General features: G+C 32.0%; 1 protein-coding gene across 1 annotated transcript in view; it reads left to right on the top strand.

The window, feature by feature from the left end:
* LOC108691145 (glutamate receptor ionotropic, kainate 2) overlaps positions 1–10,432 on the top strand; it is a 146,300-nt gene that overhangs the window by 98,567 nt on the left and 37,301 nt on the right. Inside the window, exons 4-5 of the mRNA XM_018198800.1 lie at positions 4,641–4,816; positions 8,208–8,261. Coding sequence (XP_018054289.1) covers positions 4,641–4,816; positions 8,208–8,261 — 230 coding nt within the window. The remainder of the gene's footprint in view (positions 1–4,640; positions 4,817–8,207; positions 8,262–10,432) is intronic.

Raw genomic sequence — 10,432 nt, 5'->3', positions numbered from 1 at the left:
ATATAACAACAACTACTCTATGGATATACGGAAAAGGCGATCTCGTTAACACCGTCGACGCGTTCATTATACAGATGCATTTTATTTTATTTTATTTCATTTTATTTCATTTTATTTTTGGTTTCTCCGCAATGTCGACGATGTGTCTCTATGCAAATAGAACGTCGGAATCAGACACCGGAAGTGGAATCCCGCTACCGTCCAAAATGTCGGCTTGTCACTCGCACGCAGAAGTAACGCACGCGTTTACATACGACGACGTAAACTCGCGACGACCGCTCACGAGATTGCTCTCTGTCACTCCCTCGCCACTTTTTGCCATCAACTTAACCCCCCGGTCGCGGCTCTTCTTGGCGCCCATTTCCATTTCGCGACAGGCTGGCACCATTCGCGGCAACTCATCGAAATTCCGACGCGGCGTTGACGCATAATATGCGTCTACGCTAAAGTCACCTGTCATCTCCATTCTTTCCGAATCGCATTAATATATTTTAACTATCGCCGTCCATACAGGAAAAATGTATGAATTCACCCGTATTTCTTCCATCCATATCCGTCTATAGAAAAGCCTTTACATTTATTTGCCTCAATGAAGAAACCGCAATTGTCATGATCAAGTAATTATTTATAAAGCATCACAATTTATTATCAGAATTTGGAAATGAAAAGGAGAATTTTATCCCACTTATACAACTTATCGATTTGATGTATCCAAAGAGTCGCTGTTTATTTCATTGGCAATTGCTATTCAAACCATGAATCTTACAGCGAATTCGGTTGGAAACACGCACTAAGAAAATTTTGTTGCCTATTCTTAATATTTTTAAAATTTATAACACTAGATATCGCAAATTTACCGCATATACATTTACGAAACGAGTCCTTCCGCTTATAGTTCTTGCGAAGGAAAAAGTGGGAGGTCTCCGACCTTATCTTCCCTAAATTGCCGCTCTTGATTGGACGATGTAACTTGGCGTCTAACAGGAGCACAAAGTAGGACGCTGCCGTTAGCGATAAAACGAGAGGAAACGAAAAGAACGCGCTTTTTGCATAAGCTCCTTGATGTCTATGGCCTACCATAAATCCATGACAAGGGGATAAGACAAGAAGTTTCAAAATTCCCCGTCGTAAAAGCGATGTGTCGAAAACGTCTCAACTATGACTCGCTAGGAGAAATCCTCAACCCGGTATCACCTAAATATTCATTAGTCGAGAAAATTCGCGTCTCACGAGTTCGTTGAAACTTCAACATGCAAAGACAGTCGCTCATTTAAACGCTATTAAATATTAAGCAATCAATGTCCAAAATTGGGAATGATACGACTTGCAATTTCAGTGAACATAGTGATTTGTAAATTTTCAAATGATAATTATAGTTTAATAAGTTTAATTAGCGAGCTTCAAGTATAATGAGAATCGCTACGAGATTTTGAATAAACCTCGAGCACTTTACAAATTTGGCAAGCCTCCTGCGTCACTCGTTGTCATTTAATTATTCATAGCCATAGGAGAAATGCCTAGTTTCGCAGTTCGTTAAAACTTTATCGAGTATGAAAAGTTTCGTTTTTCGGCATAAAATAATGGTTTAACGTGACGACGAGACACTTAAGCCAACGAGCGAAACGTGATTTCGAGACTGAAATATGCAATAGCGCGATGTGTGAAACTATTAATTATTTTTATTTTTGAATAATTAATTATCACTTTAATCGAATAAGCAACGCACATAGCTGAGTATTCATTTAGACTTGCTTCTCTGTTTCCTAAAAAATAACGTTTGATAAATTAAATTATTAAATTTAATAATACTCATCATAAAAAAATGCTTAAATGTTTAACGCAATTTTTTAAAAATTTTCAAAAGTTCTCAAAGAGATTAAATGTTTTTAAACGGATTTATCAAATTGTTTATTAAAAGTTTCTATTTATTTTCTGAGCATTTTGAAATAATTTATAGATTTCAGTTTTTCAATAATAAAGAGATTACATATAATAAAACTATATCGTTTCATGGTATCATTTAAGAATTTACAGAAATGAGTATTTGGTATCTGCATTGGTGTATCTATGATTTCAACGAGATCAAGAGATCTCGCACATAAACGTTATCGTCAAAATGATAAGATGAGAGAACGCAAAACTAGTGTACATTTTTCCTGAACTGTTTCCCTCTGTATCGTACAATGCCATCATAAATTTCCAGATATAACACTGTATATAGTTACTGCTATCTACTGAGTTAATTTTGTAAACCAGACTACTCTGTGCAATTTTCCTACTTTCCCTTTCACACTTTCTTTAGTCAAGGATACTCGTGGTAGTTCTATGTATATAAAATACTCTAGGAAAACCTCGATCTTCATTACAACCCTTTATTATCTGAGATTTTTTTATTTCCATTCCTTCACTCCAAGTTTATATAAATTTAACTCAATAAATTTTATTTAAATACATATAAGCATAATCCTGTTATTTAATAAACTTGTTACAAAGTTATTTATTATATTTCAAGGGTCTCTAAAATTTACTTTCAATCGCTTACTAATAAGCAAGTTATTAGTGTCAGGAAATTGTCAGAGAATCTGGTTCAACATGGGAAAACTCAACGCCTTAATAAATAAAAAAAGAACTGTCAGTGAAATTAAGTTCTTGAGTCTAAAAGCATCTTGTGTACAAGCGGAGAAGTATGCAAGCGGCCGTAATTGCTCGATTTGTTCCGAAAGTGAAGTTTACCATTTTTCATTTTTACATTTTACGGAAAGTGCCAGCTCTCCTGCGAGCTGCGCTCGTTAACGCGCCAGAAAATTTATCTTCTTCTGCTTCTCTTTCGCCATCCTTTAGCTGTTTATTGATCCTCTTCCTGCTGTCGCTCTATTCGTTGCGATCATTACGAAGAAGTAATTAGCAAGCTCAAAGTTAGAGGCACCTATCTGGATGTCCAAGAAGTCTCTTTCAGAAATACGGAAAAGTAGGATTGCACCGAAGATCTTGCGACTTTATCAGATTTGTATCTTTGAGTAAAGTTCAGAGAAAACTTGCCGCTTGGAAATTGAAAGCGTCTAATGTACTGAATATATTAACAATAAATCAATGATAATATTTTTCTCATTCGTTCTACAGCAATTCTTTTCTTATAAAGCTATAAATTAATTTATCAATTAAATTATTCAAATACTATATAATTAATTTTTCTTATTGACAATAAATTATTATTGTAAATTATTAATGTTCTCTTTCTTCTTAATCAAAACAAAAAAATGGATAAGAACTGCGATTAATGTCGATCGAATTGACGCGGAAAATGAACCGCGGGGAAACGTAACCGCATACGTATGTATTGAATTCCGTGCACGCGACGGAAATCTCGAGTCAACAGTGCAACTTAAGAAGTAGTCGAAGAACAATCGGATGGAAGTAAATTGTGAAAGTCGTGATACCTTTTTAGCTACATCTTCGCAAGTCCTCTTAACGCTGTAAAAGTAGTTATGAAAAGTTTGCTATCAAAGTCACGGTCTTGATAGTTTAATCGCAAATCTCTCTCTGTAAATCAAATTAACAAGTTTATGTTCCCACATCGTTCTTTTGCCACAGATCGCAAACGATAAGTATTTTATCAACTCATCCATTTCTGTTAAAAACCCATTATTCTTACATTATGTCTGAACCCATACCTATATACATAAAAATAACACGTAACATTTCCATAAGAATCTAGATATTGGTTAGATTACAATGTACGAGTGGAGGATTGTGGAAGACTTCTATTATCATTTCAGAAAATTGGTTGTTTCATTTATTACGCTTTGCGAAGAAAATGTTCTCAAATTTTTATACTATTGTGTCGTATTACTTTATTCATTTCTTGCTAACAGTATAATTTGAGAATAAACCTGTTATTTCCATCTCTGTTAACACACAAATGACAAATAAAAAGAACAAAAATGTCGATTTCAGAAATAATTAAAATGTTTCATTACTGCAGTAATTCAGCGTTTTTCATTCGGGACATATTAAATAATTTTGACGAGGTACATCATTAGATATACAATCTTTAGCGTATATCATATGTCTTTTATCAAATATCACCAATACGATATTCAGTGATAAATAGTGAAATTCTAATATTATTATTTTTTTATTTGATTGTTTCAAATTTTGTGTAATTTTATTGCGACATTATTGTGATTAAAATAAGAGTAAACAAAATATAATTTAGATTATTATCTCAATTTTTTAAATATTTTACTTTGCGTCTTACTTTTTTACTTATTTCTAATTTTTTAAATTTTTCTTTTTATCTTCGCTAAAATTTTCACGGCATATTTGGAAACTATTTGCAGTTAATCAGTATAATCGGCACACCAGTTGAAAAATTTTGTCCTAAACTCATGAGAAAGTACTTTCATACTGTTTAATACACGATATAAAACTGACAAGATAAATCGTGAGTTCATGTAGATATTTGGGATAATTGCAACAAACAACATCAATCAATTTAAAATATTTGTTGTGACGTAACTTTAAATGTTTCATGTAAAGGAAAGGATTAAAAGAAATAACAAGCACGCGCAATGATAGACCTTGGCATTACGCCGAGGACCAATTTGCTTCGAAAAAATACCTCTCTTCTGTTTTTGCAGGGCTGTTCAAACTGCAGGATCTCGTAAAATCCCCGCCATCCGTGAGAACTGAAATGTACATTCGTCAGGCGGGTCCTGCATCCTACAGGCAGGTCCTGCGGGAAGTCAGACACAAAGAGATCTTCAAGTTGATTGTTGACACAGATCCGGCGCACATGCAGCAATTCTTTCGAGCGGTGAGTCTTAAACGTAGTCTTAAACGTTTCGATATTTGGCAAAGTCTGAATGTTTAAATATTAATATCGTACTTTCAAAGATTCCAATCTCTATTTATATTGTACATTCATTGCTTTTTTTCATCGTGTTAAAATTACATTTCGAAAACCAGAATACGAACGTATCTCCTCCCTCCACACGTATGTCCCTCCTGCTATATTTTTTCACACCGTTAATCTCTTGCATGATAAATCTGACAAGTTGCTTTATTCAGATAGATACTATATTTTTGCAATAAAATACGAAATATTATAAAAGAGTTGCAGATCGTGCAAACCTAAATCATTCAAATATAAAATCTCTGACAGATTTATGTTATTATAGTCACAACTTATTTTATAAATATATTTATTTTATATGTCTTTCTATATTTTATTACTTTCCCCTTTTCCTTGCAAAACTTGAACACGTATCTCATTATAAATACGAAAATGTATCTGAAATAAACAAAATAATGCATGCTAACAAAATTTCCCCTTCAGACTCGTTTCATGAAAGAAGAATATTAAAATTTCATCGACGAAATATTTTGTTCTTTTCCGAACTGTTAGTACTTATTTGAAAAAAAAGAATCAGAGAAGAAATTCGCGCAGAAAACTCTGTCATCGATGCATCTGATATTAGTGACGTGATGCACACATGTGATTGTGAATAAATGTTCTTTCTCTGGGAGAAAATTTAATACCTGTCCAACTTTAGTTTAATACCTGTCCAAATCTCCTTTAGATATCGATGAAATCGTTAGAATCGTATTGAAAATAAGTAAAAAATACAGCTTATAGCGTATAGACGGAAAACATGTTGTTTACTGGATGTAAAATGAAAGAAAAAGAGAAAACAAGCAGAAATCTGTACATGGGGCGCATCGCAGCTCATAAATAACTTTCCAGAATCATGCAAAGGGACACGGTTGCTCGGAGATTAAAAGGACTTTTGCAATAGGGATTAATGGTGACTGTACGTTACAGTTTTTTTTTTCTAAAACAACGCTTCTTGTTGCCTTCTAGATTCAAAATGAAAATGCAGTGTCCAAAAAATGTTCTTAAATTGTATCCTAAAGCGATATACAATATAAGTAGATCGAAAAGTAGAATAAAATTTACATTTTAAAGGTCTCTCATATTTAAATTATTATATACGTTGAATTATATAATAACAGATAAAGCGACTTTTAGAAATTTTGAGCAATTTTTTAAGCAATATTTGTATTATGTAAGACATATAATATTCATAACAGCGACGATAATAAAAATTAATGACAGTATAAAAATATCTAATAGATTATTGAAATATTTAATAAATTCTTTTTAAATGCTTTGAAAATAATAAATAAATAACGAATATCAATTCATGTTTGTAAGATGTAGAAGCTTTTAACATATTTAATGTCTCTTTATATTTTATATTGCATTTATTTATTATTTGTGTTCAACAATATAATAATTTTTTGAGTTATATAGATTACTATATTCGTGGATACTCACGATGGATACAACGGCTTCGTAATATTTAACTACCTATTAAACACATGATGCAAATCAGCAAATCGCGAAATTAAATCGCACGAATTAGTGGTAACAAAACAAGGTAAAAATAATTCATGAAAATCGTATGTCATTTTCACGCTCGCTTGAAGTGATAAAAGCACTCGATGTTTTTCCCGATACTTTTAGAAATGCTGTTGCGTGCACGGTCGACAAATAGAAAAATTTGCATAATCGGGCGAGTGATCAACGTGCCGGAAATACACGCCTCGATTGTTCACTATTGAAACACACGTTATCGACTCATTTCTCAGTTGTGAAGATAATATTGCAAAAAACGATAAAATTTGTTCATTATAACTCAGGACAATCAATACCATGAAAAAAATGTCTGTGAAGTCAGCACGGCATTTTATTAATTTTCAAAAAATAATGATTGTTCCAGTAGCACTTTCTATTGTTCTTTCAAAATTAGATAGAAGAATAAAATATCCGATGGTATCTATTGTACTTTAGAAGAAGTTATGCCATGCTAGAACGTAAAATTATCACGACATTTCTGTATTTTTTATTTTTTGATATTAAAAAAAATGCGGAATATTTTGTTATTTTTGAACGAACAGTAGAACAATGGAAAGTGCTAATCATTATTTTTTGAAAATTAATAAAATATCGTGCTAATTTTACAGACACGAGAAAAGACGCGACTTGCCGTAATTTATGTACATAACAAACATGAGACAACAGCGCATAAATTATTCAGTGTTTAATTTATAATGAATTGTGTAACATAAATACAAAATAAAATTACATTCGATTAAGCCTGCGTAATGTATGCAATTATATGCTAATCTCCATATAAATAATGTTGATATAAAAAGGACAGAATGTTAGAATTTACTGTAATAAATTAAATAGCATATAATTAATTAACAAAGTGTATAAAACAAACAAGAATAATTTTATACGCATGTATGATAGAAAATTGTTATGAACGAAGAAGCAATTATGAGATTATCAGACAATTACAATCAAATATAAAACAAAAAATAAAACAATTGTGCATTATAGAAAAGTATTCAAATCCAGGAAATGTGGAAAAACTTGTTCACAATCTAAAGATTAAGACTGTAAATACATTGGAAGCAAGAGGGATTAGATTTTGTTCCTTTCTACAACCTTGTCAGCGGCACTCCGGAAAGCAATCTTGCTTCAGATGCGGTCGAAGCAAACCCGTTATTTGCATGTTACGTCCTTCGGGAATTTCTAAGGATAACCCTCAACCGGTCGAGTAATCAAAAAACGTCCATGCTTTCATGCAACTGGTCTCGTATATATCCTTTTAACCTCGCACGTCCGCTTCGTTCCATCCGCTTTTCCTTTCCACGAAGAGGTTTTTCTACGGAAAGATCCGCGCAAGACCTCTTTTATCTGACTCGCTTCCATCTCAGCTCGATCGATTTATATATATGGCCTTACCGCGGAAAATGAAAAACGATGAATTATATCGAACTACAAAAGATGCAATATCAATATACGTGTGTAGTGAAATGACAATATGCAATATAATATTTGTTGTGCAAATGTTCATACTGCAATATATACAGATAGGATAGCGCGGAATGTATGCATAAAGTATGTGTGCAGATCTATATCTAAAATGCCATCATAAAACCACATTGTCAAAATATTGATAACTACGAAACAGTATTATAGGAGTAAAATATGGCAAGATAAATTTACTTTTAATGGCATCATACAATAACGTAATACAATATATATTTATATATGGCACGATAATATAAATATATAATTTATATTAATTGGAAGATGTCTCAAATATAATTTTCTTTTTAATTTCTTACAGATATTGCAACTGCAAATGAATGACTACAGATACCATTACATGTTCACAACCTTTGTAAGTACATCTTCATATTTAGTTTCGTCAAAGACAGAAGGAGGAAACATTTAAGTGCATATTAAAACTATTCAGATTAAGCTGTGCATAAAATTCTTGGCTAAATCAAATTTTCTTATAATAACATCAAGATTATTTTTGTAATAAAAAAAAATCTTATTTTCGCTCCGGAAAGTAAGAAGTTTCAGATTTAAATCCTTGCTGAGGCGATATTTTTTGCAATAATAAGTTCTTTGAAATGTCTAAAAAATGCTTATTAATACCATTATTAAAATTGACGATCAATGTAATTATTTCCAGCTTCAGTTTATGATTGCGGCCGATAAACCGAATCGAAGAGTAATTTACAGAACTGAAAGATGTATATTCATAAATTTGCATATGAATATTATTAAACATATCCGCTTCGATCGAAAATAAGATTCTTTTTTTTACTTGATCTATTCTTCTCGATCTAATTTTCATTTATAAGATTATTCTATTTCTGCTCGGCAATATTGTTAATATCGATTTAATAAAAATTTTAATTTTAATTGTTAATATTCTCTCAATAAAATAAATCCTCTCATATTCTAATATAAAAATACAAACTGAACTACTATGCTTTCTTTATATAATTTCATTATCAATTCAATTCTCTATTAATATAATGAGAATTACATTTAGGTTCAAAACTCGATTCAATCTGCATTTAAATATTGAATTAATGTATTTTAATAGGTAATTAATAAATCTTGCAAATCTGTCAATTATAATGAAGCATCAAGTTTAATTAAATGTATTACTATAGAATAGCTTATTGATTATGAACTAAATGATCATAATGGCACTTGTATATTTTGAAAATTTATTTCACTCAACATTTATTGAATATGCACAATATAGCATAATATGTAAAAAATAAGTACCTCTTTTAGACGCATATGAGAATACTTGTAGACGAGACTCTGTGTATCATTCATCATCTTCATAACCGGTAATATTTCGCGCTTCTGTCGATCCCACTTCTCTTTGTACATTCCATGCAGCTTATTATGTGTATTATCTCGTATTCGTCCTAGAACATAGATGGTGGTAGGAATTAGACCTTCCACGGATGAGCAAGGCGGCGCATATATCAGATATTCCCTTGACATGATCACAGAAAGCTCGTGTCGCCGTGCATTTCTCTCTTAGCCAGTACGCTCTTCTTTGACATATTACCTTTCCAGCCTTTTGAGTCGCACAAGCAAAATTCCAATCCGTCGTCTCATTTAGCGTAAATTTTTATCTTAAATGGAGCTAACAGCGCATACAAACCCCGCGGCTAGCCCAAGTTATAATGTACAAACACAAGCTGCAGACTGTGTACATTCACTGAAGGACAGGGAACTGTACATTCTTGCTCGATGCATTTGCACTCGTATATGTATACACATGCATTCCGTACATGCATACACGTGTGATACATGTCCTGCAAATGTCCCCTTCGAATTTTGCGGTTCGTAACGACAGTACACCGAATTGCTGTTAGATATTGCAATTTTTTCTACAAATATGTCGAGATTAATGATAATAATGCATCCGATTGTGACGTTTACATCATAAAATGATTTCAGCAATATATTTGATTTAACTGGCTTCCATTAATCAATTCTTAATTGCAGGAAACGGGAAGCTAATTCGTACTATTAATAAAAACAAACACGGGAGAAGGGGAGGAATGAACAACAAAATATTGCCGTTGACAACTGTTACATTCCGGCATTTAGTTAGTTTATTAGTCAGAGATCGATGTATATTAGCAACAAGATAATTATAGTACGGAAACTCATATCACGAACGCGTTTATCGTTGATCAAATATCGATTGTCCTATATTCCATTAGTAGGCAATAGCATGGGATCATATATGTATGTGTTTGTTGAAAGATATGTATGTACATATGTATGTATCTAATTGTGAAACAATATTGCATACAGTAGCAGTAGAGTTATTTGTAGATTTCATTTCTTGCGAGCAATTATTGGTTAACAGTTGCGTTATAGTAGGAATCCTAATCTAATGATATCTTTTTATATAATATTTATATTGTAGAAATAATAATAATATTTATATTGTAGAAACAAAAAATATTGCCAAATTTTTTAGACTGATCTCGTTTTTCAATATTAAAACAGTAACAAATCGTT

The sequence above is a fragment of the Atta colombica genome, unplaced genomic scaffold (assembly GCF_001594045.1).
Source record: "Atta colombica isolate Treedump-2 unplaced genomic scaffold, Acol1.0 scaffold41, whole genome shotgun sequence".
NCBI classification, from domain to species: Eukaryota; Metazoa; Arthropoda; class Insecta; order Hymenoptera; family Formicidae; genus Atta; species Atta colombica.
Note: the sequence above shows the minus strand (reverse complement) of the source record. Positions and strands in the feature narration are given on the sequence as shown.